This window comes from Tenrec ecaudatus, chromosome 11 (genome assembly GCF_050624435.1).
Source record: "Tenrec ecaudatus isolate mTenEca1 chromosome 11, mTenEca1.hap1, whole genome shotgun sequence".
NCBI lineage: Eukaryota > Metazoa > Chordata > Mammalia > Afrosoricida > Tenrecidae > Tenrec > Tenrec ecaudatus.
In genome coordinates, this window is record NC_134540.1 from 69908988 (window position 1) to 69928682 (window position 19695).

A 19695-nucleotide genomic window follows, 5' to 3' on the forward strand; every position below is an offset into this window, starting at 1 on the left:
TCTTCACGCTCCATCCATTGTAGACACCAAGACTTGGTTGCTCCTCCAACTGGCTGGGTAGTGTTACCTTGTCCACATGCACCCCATTCTGCGCCCCCCTCCCTTGGCAATTGTGACTGGCGCTGCGATAGCACTGGTGGACAGTCTCTTTCAGTCGCTGCTTCCGAGCAGAGAATGGAATTGCCGCGTCAGGTGGCAGTCCTCTTTTCTGAGGGGATACCACCACACTCTTTCCACCCTGGAAGTGCCAGTTGGCATTCTTATCGGCAATGGTAAGGGTTGAGATTTCCTCACGCTCATGCAACATTTGCTATTTTCCTGTGACTTTTCATCATTGTTTGCTGTGGTTTTTAAATCTTAGTGAGAATGAGGTGGTATCTCATGGTGGTTTTTATTTCGTGGCTAATGATAATCTGATGACTAATGACTGAACAACTTTTCATGTATTTGTTGCCTATTTGAATGTCCTCTTTGATGAGATGTCTACGCATGTCCTTTGCCTGTTTAATATGAGGCTATTTGTCTTTTTGTTATTCGGTTGTCAAAGTTTGATAAGTATTTTGGCTATTCAATTCCTGTCAGATATATGGCTTCTGAATATATTCTCCTAATCAGAAGCTTGTCTTTCTGATATACATATATCTTGATAAACAAAAGGTGCTAATTTTTATGAGTTCTCATTTATATGTTTTTGTTTCTTGCATGTTGTGCTTTTCTTATTATATTAATCTGTTGCTAAACACTGGGTCTATTAGTGTTGTCCCTGCCTGTGTTTCTAATAATTTTATGGTTTTAGTTTGTACATGTAGGATCTTGACCCATTTTGAATTTGTTTATTTGTGTGTGTGGTATGAGGCATGGATTCTGTGTCATGTTTCTATACTTGTAAATTCCGTTTTCCCAGCACCATTTACTGAAGACTCTTTTTTCCTTATCGAAAGGACTAAACCTCATTAAAAAAACAGTTGATTTCATGAAAATATGTGTTTCTTTCTGGAATCCTTATTATATTTGTCTATTTGTCACACCAGTACCAGGCTGTTTCTATTGCTGAAGTAGTATTCAAAAAACCCACTGCTATTGAGTCAATTCCAACTCAGAATGGCCTTACATAGGCTTTCTGGAACTATAAAGATTCACTGAATCAGAGAGCCTGATTTATTTCCCATGGAGCAGCTGCTGGGTTTGAACCATCGACTTCACAGTTAGAGTGCAACACTTACCCAACAACTCCATTTCGATTGTGGGGCCAGTGCAGATTAGAAATTCACCGGTCCACACCCAGGAAAGGTGGTGAGAGGCAGGTGACCCCACCACCACTATGCTCTCCACCCCCCATGGACTCTGCAGTGATGGGGACGGGGTCGGCTATGCCAATGGCACCCTGAGATGCACCAGGGCACCCTCCCAGTATGTGACGGGGTGGGGAGAAAGATGTTCCTGATTCTCCAATCGCCTGGTTTTGGATCCAGGGATATTTCTTAACTTCGTCTCCAGTCAGAGAATACTTAAGTCTATTTCTTTAAAAGATGGATAGTCAGCAGGAGGCATTCTCTCAGCTCATAGGGACCAGTGGGTAGACGAGGAGGAAACGCGACAGTTTGTCCAGCATCTAAAGCTTTGGAGCAGCTATGCGATTAAGATGCTTCTTGGAACCACGAGCCATGGCTACGCTGAGCGCAGAAAGAGGACCAGCTCCTCTGGTGCCTCTATAAGACAGGCCCTCAAACACTCTGCTCAGAGACGGCAACTCTTTATGGGAGTAGACAGCCCCGTCTTTCTTCCAAGGAGTGGCTGGTGGTTTCGCACTTTAGCTGTACAACGCTTAACCACTATGCCACCAGGGCTCCGTAGGACAATGAGAAGATTACACTCTAGAAAACCCTATGGTGCAATTCTACTCTTCACACGGGAATCCTAAGAGTCAAGATTGATTGGACCTACAACACGTAACCTACAGGCTGACAGTTCACACTCACCAAGTGGCACCACAGAAGAGAGGCCTGATGATTTGCCTCTGTATAAATGAGAGTCAAAAACAACCCCCCAGGGCTCGGTTCTACTGGATAACACGCCATGGCTCCAAATGGACTCAGTAGCAATAGGTTCGTGTTCTTTGGTTTTGTGTACCATTGGAAGTGCTTTGGCTTTTATCCTGCATGAGACGGGGAGTCACTGGGTTGAGAATAAAACGGGCAGGAAGTGTAGAAGGATCAATCGAGGCATTGCATGGATCCAGGCAAAAGATGGAGGCTTGGACCAGAATGATAGCAATGGAGGTGGTAAGTCATCAAATATTGGATATATTTTGAAGGTATAGGCAACAGGATGTACTGTTAGATACAGGGTGTGAGATAAACAGAAGAATGATTCCAAGGTTTTTGAAATGAAGCACTAGAGCAGTGGGTTCTCAACCTTCCTAATGCCACAACCCTTTCATACAGTTCCTCGTGTTGTGGTGACCCCCCCCCAACCATAAAATTATTTTCGTTGCTACTTCATAACTGCCATTTTGCTACTGTTATGAATCAGGCGACCCCTGTGAAAGGGTCATTCAACCTCCAAAGGGGTTGAGACCCACAGGTTGAGAACCGCTGCTCCAGAAGGATGTAATCGCCATTTACTGAGATAAGAAAACTTGCTGGAGGAGGTGTAGCAATGGGTAATGAGGATTACTCCTTATTAGCGTTATTTATTAACCATCCAAGTAGAGAGTTCAAGGAGTTGACTGTTTAGGCAAGTCTAAGAGGCCAAGTTTGAGATCCAGGGTGGAGATATAAATTGGGAGTTGACTACGTTTGGATCAATGAGATTACCTAGGGAGTGATTGTTGAAAGACAAAGGAGAGATGTGCCAGGATTGAGCCCTGGGCATTTTAATATTTAGTTGGCTCACAGATCAGGAGTTTCAACATCACCTGAGAACTAACTAGAGATTCAGAATCTCCGCTCTAGGCTAGACCTCCTGAACAGAGATTGTAGTTGTAACAAGCCCTCCAGTTGATTCTGATCAGACTAATATTTGAGAGCCACTGGTTTGGAGGCGGAGAGGAGGGGAGGAACTACCCAAGGAGACTCAGGAGGAATGATCGATCAAGCAGAAAGTGGGAAAAGCACAAAGTGTTTCCAGGAAGAGGGAGGATCCTGTTTATCAAGTGAGATGAGGACAGAGAGGAGAGAAGGGATTTCTGTGATGGGAAGGGTTAGGGAGAGGAAGAAAGGTCTGTGTTGGTGTTCCAGATGGATTCGCTGGTGGTATGTTCCATTAACAACATCTTCTGAAGGAAACCGTCCGTCCCATACTCCTGCTGGCAGAAGGGCAAAGAGACGCCCTCCATCTACTTTTTGCGATGGCAGGCCCCTCCCCCCAGCCCTAGCCAATTGGACCAAACGCAGCCAATCAATAGAACAGCTAGGAATCGAGAGTGGCTATGCGTGTAGCCCAGACCCAAAGTAATAGTGGCTCATGCAAGATAGAAGCTTATCAATCTCCCTTTTATCTGCTTGCTCAGGGCTCAGTTCCTCAATATTGCTGATTTGGCATCCCTAGGCTGTTAACCTGTTCTAATTGGTCCATGACGACTTGTTATTATGTCTCTGTTCCAACCAGCATGAGGGAATGGACCAGAGGAAGGCTTCCATCCTTTTGGTTCTCTTCTCCTTCTCCCCTCCCCCTCTCCCAGTAAAGACAGGTGTGATGAGAAATGTTATCTTTACTTTGGAAACGTGATGCCTAGCTAAAAGCTGGGAATTCTCTGACAGCAAGCAAGGACAAACAGACACAGTGACTTATCCCCAAACAGGGATGTGCTTAGGGCAGGCCAATAGGGCTTTTCTTTCAGGGCCAGTTTACCTGAAAAGAGCATTGCCACTGGGTTATCAGAAGCTAAGCGAGAACACACACTAGCCTAGAGCTCACTGGCAGCCTGAGTTAGTCCTACAAGTTCCGGTCTCCTTGAGGTCAGCTGTACCAGGTATTGGTTCTTCTCGGAAGCATGACTCTTTCTGGATTGCAGTGAGGCAAGGATTGAGATTCCAGTTTTCCTAATTCCTAGGCCCAGTCTGGGTTACTTGAAGTAAACTCAGGTGACCCCTGTCCCCGTCACAATAGGCCAATATATCTGGGAGGCACGGTAGAGGTGGGCATGGGGCAGTGTGATGAATGCTTATATAGTGTATCAATTAGAAGCCTCAAATAAAAACAAAATCTTCCCAAGATCGGGAGCAATGCATTCTTTGTGATGCAGGCGGCTCCGCTGGGAAAGGCTCAGGAGAGGAGGTAAGTGGGTCAGTGATGGGCGGGGCCCTTTGAAGGTTACAGTAGCCAAGGAGCGATTGTCTGGAGCTGGGCGAGGTCTGACCCGGCCGGGAACGTCCCCCAGGGCCGGAGCCCAGAGTCACCACGAGGGCGGGGCGGACCTTTGAGAGCTATCGGTGGATAAGAGCTCTGGGCCACCCAACGCTCCCGGAGGCCCGGTCCCGGGGCGCGAAGCAGCGCACCAGCAACCGCACAGAAAGCAGTCTGCAGGCGAGTCGCGGGGTCCTCTGGGAAGTGGCGTCCGGGGACGCAAGCCGCGTCCCGAGGAGGATTCTGGGAGTTGTAGTTCAGCATCGCGGTCAGGCTGGCGCGACTTGGCCCAGCTGCTGCTTAGATGCCGTTGTCGCCTGGTCCGAGCTTCCTCCATGTGGGGCGTGAGGTGGGACCCGGAGTAGAGGGGGCTGTCCTTCTGAGTCTGGCAGTGGGAGGGTCGCCGGGTGGGGGTCGCCGGGCTACCCAGCGAGGGTCGCGGGCCGCGTTCCCCGGCCTCTGGACCTATCCGAGCGGTGGGACCCTCCACTCCCCTCCCCCTCCCGCGAGCGCGACCCTTGTGTCTTTTTCACCCGCGCGCGCGTTGATCCTGTGCGGGCAGGAGGAGGGGTCAGCACGGAGCTGGGGGCCGAGGTGAGGATTCGGAGGGTGCCACCTGGAGAGAAAGAACAGAACAGAAGAAAGGTTGCTCTCGGGCTGGGCAGGCTCAGAAAGGAGATGTGCACATAGCCCGATGAGAGAGCCCCCCTCCTACCAGATAGCCATGCTGGGGTGTTGAGGGAGAGACCGCCGTCCTGCTAGCCCTGCTGGACTGTAGGCTGCTGTATGCCTCCTCTCGGTGGCCCCTGGGTGGTGCAAACTGTGCTTGTCTACTATAACTGGACGGTTGGTGGTTCAAAGCTCCCAGCTATGCTGCGTAAGAAAGGCCTGGTTATCTGCTAGCAGAAAGGAAATAGCCAAGAAACATCCCATGAGGCTCAATTCCACCCCGTAACGCACAGGATCCACATGAATTCCAGTGGACTCCATAGAAATGGGTTTGTTTTTAGATGCTGCCCTTGTCCCACAAGCTCAATAGATCAGACAAGTTAGCTTTTAATAATAGTGATTTTTTTCCCCTCTGCTTATCCCGCACAAAGCAGTAGAAAGGAGAATGTTATACCCATTTGGCAGATGGTGAAAGCAAGGTTTCGACAAGTCCTATGATTTGTTTAGAATCTTATTTTTTCCCTACAAGACATCATTTTCTGAAAAAGTCCAGGTTATGTCTGGAAAGACCATTCTCAAAAATAATTTAACTAGCTTAGTTTTAGATCAGGAGTACTGGTTGTGCAAGAGTTAAGCTCTCCGCTACTACCCAATAGGTCATTAGTTTGAACCCACTCTTCAGGAGAAAGGACCGGACAGTCTGTTCCTGTAAGGATCCCCATCCAGGCTTAGCAGCCCCGGGAGGCAATGTTACTCTGTTCTACAGGGTCCCTATATGTTGGAATAGACTTCTATGGCACACATTAACTGTCTGATTTATCCCATGAGCCTGGAGTCGAACAGGAATGAATCAAACGTGAGGCACAGGTTGACAAGACAGTATTATTTTGAGTGAGAGAGAAATGTATGTATAATTATGTGCCCGGATTCTCATAGCAGTTTTCCTGGCATTTACAGGCAGAAGAGGTACCTAAAGCAGAATTATTATCACTTTTTTCTTGTTTCTGGGATGTTGAGGATTATCCCTGGGTTCACTGTGTTGACCCTTCTCTGGCAACAAGTAGCTGGTGTCTGGTGGTTTCCGTGGTTACCACAAGTCAACGGTAATGTTCATGGCTCCTATCTGCACTGCTAGGTCACCAGCTGAGGACTCAGACCTTCCCAGTACTGGAAACACAAAAGGAATTGGCATGACCACTAATCTGCTGATCCCTGCTTCCCAGGTAGGTTTCGATTTTTGAAAATTATTGTTGTTGTTCTTAGAATATTGGTGTGTTTCTTCCATTTTTAGGGGGTTTCTCAGTCCTGGCAGAAGACGGGTTTCACCTTGATAATCTGATGCAAGAAGAACCTCACAGGAAATGCTCTCGGCTTGAAAGCCCTTTCTCTTTTATCTTCGTCTCTTCTCGACCTATTTAGTGTGCGAGCACTCACTGTCTGTGCAGGACTCTAGTTGGCCTTGTGTTAAAGGCAAAATAATGAAGGCGGTTACACCTACCTCCTAGAGTTTACTGAGGAAATGAGATATACATAGGACGCACCTTTAAAAATGCAGGAATGACAAAGGGCCAGGGAGGAGAATAGCAATACTTTGAGAAACAAGATAGAGTGTTTAGTTTGAAAGTAGAATAAACTAATATTCCAAGAGGGTACAACTTTGGCAAAAAAGTTTTCAAGTGATGAGAGAGTAGAAGTCTTCAAAGTGTGTGTGTGTGTGTGTGTGTGTGTGTGTGTGTGTGTGTGACTTGGGGGCAAACTGGAGTGTGGTAAGGCAATCTTGGGTATGTTGTGGCCAGACCACAAGAAAAATCTATATTGGACCGGATTTCAGAGGCAAACAGGCCCAGGAAGATTTTCAGAGGCTCATTCAGATAAAACATGCTGTCACTAATTGGAGAGAGAAGATTGGTCAAGATGCTTCAGTCGGAGCTGGCCTTGCGCATGGAAGGGAGACCCTATGGTAAAGGTGCTAGGGTTCCTTGTCTATTTTGCACATGGCCTTCCAGTGTAGAGGTACAGTTGATGCTTGTAAAACGATGGGAGAGAAAGTCAGTCTTGGCTCTAATGTATCCCTTTCAGAGGGAAGAGGTGAGCAAAGGGCAGTAGCAGCAGCTGGACAGTGTGCGCTTGCTCTGCCAGGGGCATCAAGCGCTGGCACACTCACCTAAGCAGCAGCTCCGGAGATGAGTTTGATGGTGGGGGTTTTCTCAGGGAGTTTCTGTTGCATGGAAGGCCCCCGTTAATCTGCTACAGTTAGCATTGCTTATTAAAGAAGAAGATGGCACAAGTGCACATTGCTTCTGCTGATAACTCCTGAGACATGGGGCCTTAAAGGACAATAAGCTTAAATTAAAAGGGTATTGATATACTTCAAGTATTACTTTAGGGAAGGGATTTTCAAAATACTCAGTTCTAGTAGCTTCTCTTTTATTGTATGCATTGTTTTTAGCAGTTTGGGGAGGGCTTGGTCTTGAACTGTGGATGCTGAATGTAAATAAAATGAACATTGTATTCATATGTACACTCAGGGGAATATGCCCAAAGTGGTGTTTCAAAGAGGGATACAACCGAGTAATTTACTGCAACCCATAACCTATTTTTCGGTTTCTGATTAAACTATAGTTGTATAGAATTGGAAAACATATCAGGCATTTGCCCTATCAGCAGTAAACAGAGTCAATGGAATATCACCTTCCCTATTTTCTCTACCTACATTTTATAGCAAAACTAAATCCTGTGCCTATCATCCAGATCTTGGTTAGGCTAGAGCCAAAAGTCTTGCAATACCTACAGTATTTGATAAACACTTACGTTTGTTTACCTCTCCACCTCTGTTCCCATGCTGCCTTTTATAGAAAACCTCATTAAATGTGTTTCTATGAATTCCTGTTCATTTATCCTTCATTCAAATATTCAACAAATATTTACACCATTCCTGTTGTGCCAGGCACTGGGGCTGCTTTGGTGAGCCAAACAGACCTGGTCTCCGCTGACTTATTGGTGCAGACTTATGTTAATTACCGAGTCCTCTCCAGGTGTGTCTAGCTCAAGAGGAGGGAAGGCACATGGTGCTACCATGAAGAGAGTCAGGGAAAGTTTCTCTGAGGAAATAACACCCAGGTTAAGAGCTGAAAGCTGAACAGGATCCAAATACCTGAAAGGATGGAGCAGGAGGAAAAGGTGTGTTAAAAAGGGCGGCAGCGACAGTGGCCCACATTGGAGCAACTGGAAAGAAGCAGAGAGCGAAGGACGAATTGTGTATGATGACTTGGAGTTGGTGCCATTGTGACAACGTTTGTAATCATTTGGGCTTGAGGTACTCACACAAATCTGTAGTTAGTGCTCTGTGCAGCAAATCTTAGTTTTTAATACATATCAAACTGGTTGTATTCTCCAAGGATAAAAGGAGAGAGAGAAGTATTTCACATTTCTTCAATCCCTTTGTTTTATAACAAAACGCAAAAAACGAAACCACCTGCTATTGAGCCGATTCCAACTCCGGATGACCCCAGGTGTGGCCACTCAAGGCGGAGACCTTTCAGAAACAGAATGGCCCGGCCTTTCTTTTGAGGCCCCTTGGGATGGGTTTCAATTGAAATATTTGGGTTAGTAATAGAATACTTATTTCATAATTGTATTTTCTTCTTTCTCCTACATCTAAGTTGCTAGGCTTTCTTTAGTTCCATGGTTGAATTTATTGATATTTAAACTAATAACTTTGTATCTTCAGTTTTTACATTGAGGGTACTTTTCCTCCCTGCTTTCAGGTAACACTCGGCTCTGATGTATGGAGGCAAAGAACGGGTTTATGTATTATCAGTGCAGTAGAGATTCTTAGTGTTAGACGAGCTAGTCAAGATCATTTTGTATAACTTTCCATCTTCCTGCATGCTGTCATTTTTAGTTTGCCAAAGGCCTCTGGAAAGAAGGCCCCTTGGTGTGAGCACTTACATCTTTGGTCTTTCAGGAATCATTGATGATCAGGGGTATGGCTGACGCTCTCACACAGTGGGAACAGCTGAGCCCTTCTCAGAGGGAAGTGCCTGAGCAGCATAGGAATCTGGTCTTGTTGGGTAAGGATGGCTCTCCCTATGCATTTATCCAATGTGGCACCGGTGCTTCCCCAGTTTCTAGGATCTCTGAGGACCTTAGCTATGAAGGTCTTTAATCCCCACAATACCCCAAACAGGCAGTTTCAGATTTTTGTTTCTAGACACAATTTTAATATTCTTAGAGTTAAAAATCAACACTTTTTTTTTTTTAATCTTACTGGTCGGAGCTAAACTGTATCATCTTTCTTTACTTCCTGGCCAAGGATATTGAGACAAAGTTCTATCAAAAATAGCTCTGGTGAAAATAAGTACTTATTTTTTCAATGGGCAGAGGTAAGAACAGGCCATTTAATTGTTCTGAACTTGACGTAAGCCCCTATCAATCTTCCTACCTTCTAGAAAAAGAAACTAACATCTCAGTCCAAATATTTTTCTCTTTGAGAAAGACCTAGCAACCAACATTGAGTTCTTTACTGGCACCTTTTTCTGTCTCCATGAGCAGGGCTTCCAATTTCTAAACCTGATGTAATTTCTCAGTTGGAACGAAAGGGAGAATTGGAGCGAGACGTCCCCGAGGCACCCAGCCCAGGTGAGTGAGGGTTGCTCAACAGGGAAACCAGGACCCAGATGGTCTTTGGGAAAAGTGTCTTTGAGGTGCTGGTGGAGGAGCCTTGCAGAGTTCACTAGAGCCATGGAAAAGTTGAAAGTCTGTCTCCCCTGTGCCACATTCCAGCTCCAGTGGCTGTTATAAAGTCATAACCTGGTGTCATAGAAAGCAGATCTCACCCTTTCAGACCCATTTTATTTCCCAACTAATGTGAAATGAAATCAACATTTTAATGCTTGTTAATAACTTGCTCATCAACAAGGCTGTAAACCAGACTTTATTCACATTTTTATTTCTTTGTTGTTATGCTTTCTGCTAACTACAAGTTATCTCTGAGCTCTCCTTTGTGTCTCTGTTTAAGAGACAGACTGCATAGTGAGAGAGCAGACTCTGGAACCGGCCTTCCTGCACTTCAGGCTAACCTCGGACAGTCACGCTCTGCGACCTTTAACAAGTGATTTAGGCTCTCCGTACCTCAAATTTCCCAACGGTAAAATGAAGATAATCGTAACATTCATAGACTCTATTATAAGGATTAAATGAAATCATATAAGAAAAACGTTTAGAACAATATCTGGATATATGCCAAACAAATGATGGCTATTGATTAAGTCCTGGCAACTTTTTCTTTGAAAAATGTCATCAATTTGACGTCACTGCTTTTGTCAGACTGAATTATTGCTGCAGACAATCAACTAATAGTACTTTGCTTATTGTTTTCCTTATATCATGATTGAGGAAATGCTAGATTCCTGCAGTGATTTTTGACACTTACTCTGTCAGTTCTGCATTCTTTTCCAGCCTCAGCCTGTCTGTAACATGAACTCTTCTTAACACCAGATGGACAATTCCCCGAGCGTCCACCACTAACCATGCTTTTACAGGAACATGTGGGACTTTGATTCTTCCACCCTCCTGAACTGGAAATCCCTTTTCCCCTTTGCCTATTTCTACCTACTCATACTTTAAGACGCAGTCTTTGTCCAGTGGGTTGGACATTATAATTTCGTTGAGAAGATTGTATTGTTTTGATTTGTTTCATGCAGGCTTACGCTTTGAATGAGCACTAAAGACCATGCAAGCCTGAAAGTATGTAAACATTTTTAGCAGTGATTTTCCCCCCCAAAACTCTTTCTAGGAGGATCAGGATTATGGAGGGGGTACCCTGACAAGGTGGGGCTGAATCAGAATTCCGGGTCTTTACTTTGTCCCCATGCACACTGTTCTCTAGGGGAGGAAGAGCGCTTCTAACGTACTTCACTCCTTCTGGTTTGCCATGGTTGGGCTCAGAGATGGCATGCTTCCCACTTACTAAACTCTGTGAGGATTTGAATTGGCAAATACGGACCACTTTGAATGATCACGTCCAGAATGTGCATCTTAGTAAAGATGGTGCAGGGAGTAGAGGTTCCTGTGCAGTGTGCTTGGAGGGATGGTTTGAGAAGGCTCTTGGCAGCTTTGGGACACATTGGACTGACGACAAGAATATCAAGTGAAGATGGTGATTCTGAAGGTCTGGGGTGATGGCTCTGAGGAGGTGGTCACAGTGGGCAGTCCCTGGGAGACCACCTTCCTCTGATCCCAATCTAGCCTCCCAAGACCCTGTGTTTTAAACCTGCTATTCCCCACACCACCTCTACTCAACCTTTCCCTCTATTACTTGTTAAAATGCCCTATTCTTGTGGCTCCAGAGATACTGATTACCCGCTTACTTTTTTATTTCATCCAACTGTAGTTTTTTCACTCAGCTTTCTTTTTTCATCTTCTCTCAAGATGGTGAGCCTCTTTTTTAGTGTGTGCCATACAAGTATTATTTTTTCTTTTATTATTTTCCCAATGCAGCCGTTAGCGTTCTCTCAATACAAGAAATAGTATATATGTATTTTTGTTTCTTGCAGAGAGGGTAACAAGGCCGCAAAGCAAGGAGCTGACTCCCGAGCATGGATTTTTTGAAGAGAGTTCAGCCCCTGGGGTGCTAACAGAAAGATTTCCAAAGGAAGGTTCCAGCGAATGTAAGGATTCTTTAGAGAGTCAGCAGGAAAACCACGAGAAACATGCAATACAAGAAGTTGTCACTCAGAAGAAATCTGGTGAGAAGAGTTACCAGTGTGAGGAATATGGAAGGACTTTTAGTCAGAGATCATTACTTGTTCAACAACAAGGGGAGAGACTACACAATTGTGATTCACTTGAAAAGAAGTTAACACAAAATTCAGATTTAGTTGGAAAGAAACCATGGAAGTGTAATCAGTGCGAGAAGGCATTCAGTTACTACTCAGCTTTTGTCTTGCATCATAGAATTCACACAGGAGAAAAACCGTATGAATGTAATGATTGTGGTAAAGCCTTTAGCCAGAGCATACACCTTACTCTACACCAGCGGATTCATACTGGAGAGAAACCTTACAAATGCCATGAATGTGGGAAAGCCTTCAGTCACCGCTCAGCCCTTATTCGACACCATATAATCCATACTGGAGAGAAACCTTATGAATGTAATGAGTGTGGGAAAGCCTTTAATCAGAGTTCTTATCTCACGCAGCATCAACGGATTCATACCGGAGAGAAGCCTTATGAATGCAATGAATGTGGGAAGGCGTTTAGCCAGAGCACATTCCTTACCCAGCATCAGGTCATTCATACCGGAGAGAAACCTTATAAATGTAACGAATGTGGGAAGGCCTTTAGTGACCGCTCAGGCCTTATTCAGCACCAGAGAACTCACACTGGAGAGCGGCCTTATGAGTGTCATGAATGTGGAAAAGCGTTTAGTTACTGCTCAGCTTTAACGCAGCACCAGAGAACCCACACAGGGGAGAAGCCCTATAAGTGTAACGATTGTGCCAAAGCTTTCAGTGACCGCTCGGCACTAATCCGTCACCAGAGAACACACACTGGAGAGAAACCATATAAATGTAAAGACTGCGAGAAAGCTTTCAGCCAGAGCTCTTCTCTCACTAAACATCAGAAAACTCATACTGGAGAAAAACCCTATAACTGCAAAGAATGTGGGAAAGCCTTCAGCCAAAGTTCTTCCCTGTCCCAACATCTGAAAACTCATGCTGAGGGGAAAACCAAGGCCTTTGGAAAAGCCCTCAGTGGGCATTCAGCCTTTGGCCAACCAAAGAGAACCCATACTGCCTAAGGATGGCTGCTCAAGTGCCGTGCGCTCAAAGCACTTATGAGGCAGTCATTGTACGTGTGAGGGCTACACGGAAATGTAAAATTCCTACAAATTACACACACACACATGACATAGCAAGGCTGTTGAAGAGGTTTTTACATCAGAATGTTCTAATGCAGGACATTGTGAGTTTCCCTAGGTAAAAAAGGAAAATGATTTCTAATACCTTAACATGTATATAAGCTCCCAAGTCCTTGACAGAAAATTAGGATGTGCCATGATGAAAAGAAGACATCTTGAATGGGCCAAGTCATCACATCATGCGCAGGGGTGGAATTTAAGAGACAAGGGCCCTTTTAGATAAATTGCAAGGGTATAAATAATGAGTTAGAGAAATGCTAGTAAGTTTGCCCAAGGTCAGGAATGGTGGTGGAAAGGAATTTGCCTTTAGTCTTAAGTACATGTACATACCAAGTACGATCCTAAACCCACTGCTTTCTATAAACTGCTTTCTATAAATCCTGATTTGGTTACTCTCTAAGTCAGAGTAGGACTGCTTCCTAAGATTTTTGAGACTAAATGTCTTTATTGAAGCAGACTACCTATTGCAGTCCAGTGAGTGGCTGGTGGACTTGAACCACAGACCTTTCAGTGAGCAGCTCAGTGCATAGCCCACTCTTCCACCAGGGGCCCTTCAAGAACAGAAAGACATGAAAAAGCTGGGGATGAACCCAGGGTATGTTGGTTGAGAAAACTACTCAACTGTGTACTCATAACCAGGGAAAATAGATGTTAGCAAGCAGAATTCATCACAAAGTTTACATGCAAGCAGCTTTACACTTGAAGCAAAGGAATCTTGGTCTGGGTGATCTACTTCTCTACCCCATGTCTTTAAGATCTTGCTTATTGATTAATGTTAAACTCCAAGGGTTATGACCTACAGCTTAGAAAGGGAGGGTACAGAAGGGCCCTTTGATGTTTCAAGTCACCCGAGAACGTGCTTCTTTATAAAGATTTACCTCAGCTGTATGTAGTTTGTGCCCTAGACTTTTTTAGACCATCGTAAAATGACAGTTATGGACTTGAAGGTGTGGATTTGAATTTATACTGCATACTAGATTGTTGAAAGCGTGAAAACACTTGGTCTTTTAAGTAAAGGCAGATGACGTCTTTGTATATATTCCCTTTGGAACTTTGAGTGTGATGATTTTGAGTGCAGTGCTTTTAGTTATCAGAGGTTTGTCTGTGGCCTGTCTTGGTGTGGATTTCTTGAGGTTTATTTCTCTTAAATCTGCAGTATCATTTGCCTGATTTGGGGATTTTGTAGCCATAATTTCTCTGAATACTTTGTCAACATCCCAGCCACCAACTTCACCAAGAGTTCAGTGACATGAACTAAGACATTTTGTTATAATTCCACACTCCTGAGTTTCCGTCTCTCTAAATATGTATATGCATATTTGTGTGTCATTTTTCTTTCTCTTGTTAATATTGAATAACTTTACTGTCTCCATCATGTTCACTGCTTCTTTACACTACCCCCTCCATTCTGCTGTTTAGCACATCAGTGAGCTCTATTGGTTATATTTTCCCAACCCATTTGATTTTTACATCGTCTTTTTTATTTGTACTTTTGCTGACACTTTAAGGTTTTTGCTGAGACTGTCTCTTTTTAAATATCTTGGAAGCGTGTTTGTATTTGCCCATCGAGGCGTTTTTACAGTAGTGCTCAAAAGCCCGTTTCAGGTCATTTAAACAGTTGTGCCGTCTGTGGGACAGTCTTGAGATTTTCATGGGTCTTGATATGGTGAATGATTTTTATTAGAAACCTGAACATTTTGGTTATTATCTAAGACTCTGGATTTATTTAAGTCTGGTTTAGCAAGCCTCCTCTGAAATTGATCCATTAGAGAAAGGGGGAGAGTACCGTTTAATTATTGTTAGTTAATATGTGAAACCTAGATTTTCCATTTGGCCTCTGTTAACCCTGGGTGGGGGGGAGCGGGGGGGGGCAGCAGGGGGGAGCGTGCTCTTCATCCTGCTGGGCAAGAGGGAGTTAAAATTCCCACTAGGCCTCTGTTGATACTACTTTGGCAGGAGAAAACAATATGTCTCATGACTGTTCCCATGTGCCCAGCAGGGGGCAGCCTAATTATAACTGGGACATTATGAAAGTCCTAATTATTGGCCTCCACTGACATGGGAAAAGACAGGCCTGCCTCATTTTGGTTGTGGTTTCAAATCCAGTCTTCTCACAAATTCCCCATTGACACTATGGGGCTAGGAAGAAGAGTACTCTTGTTGTTACTGCCTGGCATACTTTCTCCTATAACTCCAATGGGGAAGGTAAGATGGTTGAGGAGCTTTGTTACATACTGGTGAGGGTGGAGATAGATATTCCATTCAACCTTTGTTGGTGGGGATAGGAGTATAATTTTCTCTAATCTTTAGTTAAAGTTAGCTAGACTGACTCTACTGGCCCTTTGGCTAGAGAGAGTAGACATTGCTTGTTTTGTTTTTCCCCATCTTCTGTTTGTCAAATCTGGGCCATGGCGTTCTTCAGCACTTCTTTAGTCTGGGATTCATGATGCAGAAAAACTACCCAAGGACTCACTGCTGTATTTCTCAGGTTCCGCAGTCCCTAGCTAATCTGCCTTCCTCCGTCTTTCAGATTCTTATGCTTGCTTTCATGTGCTGTCCAGGATTTTAGTTACACTGAACATCAAAATGGCATGTCAAATTGTGTCAAATACAGCTTATAGGTGCACTCATAGGTCATTAAGAACAAGTTAGGGCTGAGTAGCAAGAGGAATTAGTCCTAGGAAAACTATTGGTTATGTCACCGGTTCCCCAAAGAAAAGTTGCCATGTTTGTATACAAAAACTGCTAGGCTATAAACTTAGAAAGAGCTGTAGTTTTACGTTGGGGAAACACCAATATTATTTTTTGTCAATATTATTTTTTAGAGTATAGATTTATTTGAGAAGGAAAGATATGACACTATAAGCTATTGGGTTAAATTTAAACTCTAAGCGAGTTTATAGGGTTAAATTTTGTGTTTTCCAGAAATGTGAGAACCACTGGATAATTGAACTCAGTTTTTTTATTATGTGTAATCTGAATATCTGTTTAATTTGACATATAACAATATAGAGAGTCAACACAGTTAGAATAAAAATAGATCTGGAACAAATCACTAAAGGTTTAAATTATTAAAACCGTCATTTAATATATTTACATGTTTTATTATAACTACTCAAGAGTGTCTAGACTTGGGTAGATAATTGCAAGCTGTCCGGCACTCTCTAAGTGTAGGCATTGTTGATGTGACCTGTCCATTGTGTATGTTTTATGATGTAGCTCAATAAAAATGGCTGAATATAGTGGGATGTGCTTGTTTGCCTTTCTTATAAGTTTTCTTTGCAAGTAGATAATCTTTTTATTGTCATATCTGTCAGTATGGTCAATCACATGTTTTTAAATGATAGAGAATCCTTGCATTCCTGTCATTTACTCAGTTCAAATAAGAGACTGTGATTTCCTGACTGCTCAGTTGCTTCAGCTGCCAAACAATGGATTGCAATGTGTACAGTGTCTGCTTTGACTGGTTTTAGGAGCTATTCTGGTTTTGTATTTCTTCTTGAATTACTTTTGCTTAAATGAGTTACTTCTAAAAGTATATCTGCTTTTTGCCATTAAATTCAAACTGTATTTTCTTTTTACTTTCCGTTCTATATTTAGTTAGGTCCTCTCATTCTGGATAGCTTATTTGTATGTCTTGCTCTTAATTTTATATTCAGATGTTTGTGAGTTTACTTGTCATGTAAAGAAATTCACTTTTGACTTAGGAAATGGAACAACTTTGTTGAAGTTTACATAAAGTAAAATTCATTTACAACCACCTATAAATATTGGCAAATGTACTAATTGTATAACCACTATTGTAGTTTTGAGCATATGTTTATGTTTGACTATGGTCTCCCTCCTTCCTTCCTCTCCCCCTCCTTCTATCCTGCCTTCCTCCTTCCATTGTTCTGTGAGTTTTAAGGCCTATATATATATATTTGTGTAACCAGAACCACAATCAAGATACCGAACATTTTGTTTTTCTGTTCCTAAGTATAATACCTTCAAGTCTCATTCAGCATGTTCTTTTATTCTTTCCTGAGTAGTTTTCCATGCACGGATGAAAGTATTTTTGTCCACTCACCCATTGAAGGTCATTTTAATTGGGTGGTTTTGACGATTTTGAATAAAATTGCTATAAACATTGTGTACAGGTTTTGTGTGTGTATAAATTTCATTCTCTAGAAAAATAGCTAGGAATGGACTAGCTGTATTATATAGGAAATGTATATTTACTTATGAAAGAAGTATTTTCAAAGTTTGTACAATACGCATTCTCATCATCAAGGTAGGATGTATCTAGTCACTCCACATTTCATCAGCATACACTATTAATATTCTTTATTTGCTTCATTCTCTGGTTGGAAATGATCCATATTTATGCCCATTCCACAGAAAGGTATTTGAACAGACTGCAGAAATTATTTTAAAATATTCATATCATGCTACCAAGCTTGCTGAAGATAATTAAAATGGCTGTAGCCATATTATCAATAGGGAATGATCAGAATTTCAAGCTCAATTCAGGAGAGTATGTTGAGAGATACTGTTCATGTCAAATACAGCTTGTCTAAAGGCAGAGCAGAATATACCAGAGTGTTGTTTGCCTGTGCTTTATGAACTGTGTAACAGCACTTGACTGTGGATCACAACAAATCATGGAAAATGGTGCAAAGACTGAGAATGCCAGAATACTTAACTGTGCTCCTTTGGAACTTGTACACGAATCAAAAGGCAGCCATTTGAACAGACAGAAGGGTGCTACCTGGTCTTAAAAATTAGGAAAGGTGTGCAGCAGGGTTGTCTCTGTTTGCCTTATGTTCCATCTGTGTTGAACAGATAATATAAGAATCTGAGCTAAATGAAGAATGTGGCATCTGGTTGGAGGGAGACTTATTAATAACTGGAAATGTACAAGTGACAACTTTGCATTTCTAAAGGGAAGATAGATTGAAACACTTACAGATGAGGGTTAAAGAACTTAGCCATCAGTATGGATTACACCTGAACACAAAGAAGAACAAAAACAACTGGACCAGTGACCTGTATCATTATAAATACCAAATAAATTGGGCATCCAGGATTTCCGTCTTCTTGGATTAACAATCAATGCCCATGGCAACCAGTCAAGGAATGTGAAAGTCACAGTCTCCATCACCTCATCTGCATGCAAAAGCTGGACTATAATGTCCAAAGAAGAACAATGAACACATTTGAATTGTGTTGACAGAAATAATGAGTATATCAGAAGAACAAGCAAATCTTTCCTGGGAAAAAGTACAGCCAGAATGCTCTCTTAGAAACAAGGTAACAGGTCACTCTTGCTTGCTTTGGACATGTCCTAAGGAGAGACCAATTGCTGGAGAAGAACATAATGCTAGTAAAGTTGAGAGTCAGTGGATCAGGAAGATCCTTAAGGAGATGGTTTGATAAAGTGGTTGCAATAATGATTTCAAACATAGCAACAATTGTGAGCACAGCACAGGATTGGTCAACATTTTATTCTATTGTATGTAAGCTTGCTATGATTTGGACCCTCCTTGATTACACCATAACAATAACAATAGATATTTTGTAGTAATTAATGTGGATGTAATTTTCATGGAACCCTAATGGTGTAGTGGCTACAGATTGGGCTGCTAACCCTAAGGTCAGCAGTTCAAAACCACCAACTGTCCCCTGGGAGAAAGGAGCTTTTTATTCCTGTAAAGAGTTACAGTCTCAGAGGGACTGTAGACCCCACAGGGACAGGTCTACCCTGTCTTGCAGGGTTGTTATGCGTCAAGAAATAACTTGATGACAGTGAATTCATTTCAGTGAGGTCATTTGCATTTTCTTAATGACTAATGATATTGGACAAGTTTTTCACCTTCTTATTGGCCAACAGTGTGTCCTCCTTAAGGTTTTGGGTAGCACATGTGGTTTGCACTCTGCTGGTAAGCAGAAGGTTGCAGATAAAGCCCACTCAGTGGAACCATGGGAGAAAGGGTCTGGCAATTTGCTGGCATAGAGATTATAGTCAGGAAAACCCTATGGTGCAGTTACAGGCTTTAACATGTGGGATCTCCTTCCGTGAAGTGTAAAAACCTTTTGTCAATTAATAAAACAGTACTTTGCTGAGACTCTGAGTTTAGAGATTGTGTTTTCATTTCCTTAACACTGACTTATAGAGCAAATGTTTTAAATTTTGATGAAGTTCATTTTATCCTTTTTTTCTTTTATGTGTCTGCTTTTGTTATTATGTCTAAACTCTTTCCCGTACCAAAGTAGCAAGATTTTCTTCTTAAATGTTTATACCCTTACATTTTTGAAACTTTTATTGTGAATCAGGTAGAGGTTTACAGTTGAGATAATTTTTTATTTAACAACTCAAGTGCTTATCAAACCTCCCAATAGCTTGCCCTCCCCCCGCCCTCCCCCCACTTTCTGGTATTATTCCTGTAGAATCTTACCTCCTCTTCACCCAAGTCCATACCTGTCTACCTTCCAGCCTATGCTTCCCTTTCCCTCTTTCCCCTCACACCCCTGGTAACCACAAAGGCTGGAGAGGCCACGTTCCCCACGGAGGCGTCATTAGGCTGTAACCGATTGATGAGTTGGATCCCACCTCTACACTTCCGTAATGTTCAAGACCATCACTACTTGGTACAGACCTGAAGAAATAAAGAATGAAACACAGACCTACAAACACCCATCTTAGAAAAATAAGTATTTCATGACACCTTTATTATAAAGGGAAAAAGAGATTTTCACACAAAGGACAAGACTGA

The 19695-nt window shown here is 42.8% G+C and overlaps 1 protein-coding gene across 1 annotated transcript in view; it reads left to right on the plus strand.

Moving 5' to 3' along the window:
* Positions 1–14779, plus strand: part of ZNF892 (zinc finger protein 892) — a 37776-nt gene extending 22997 nt beyond the window's left edge. Inside the window, exons 6-10 of the mRNA XM_075562670.1 lie at positions 4587–4696; positions 6152–6239; positions 8984–9089; positions 9571–9657; positions 11574–14779. Of these exons, the coding sequence (XP_075418785.1) occupies positions 4587–4696; positions 6152–6239; positions 8984–9089; positions 9571–9657; positions 11574–12820 (1638 nt within the window). The 3' untranslated portion in view covers positions 12821–14779. The remainder of the gene's footprint in view (positions 1–4586; positions 4697–6151; positions 6240–8983; positions 9090–9570; positions 9658–11573) is intronic.
* The last annotated feature ends 4916 nt before the right edge of the window (positions 14780–19695 follow it).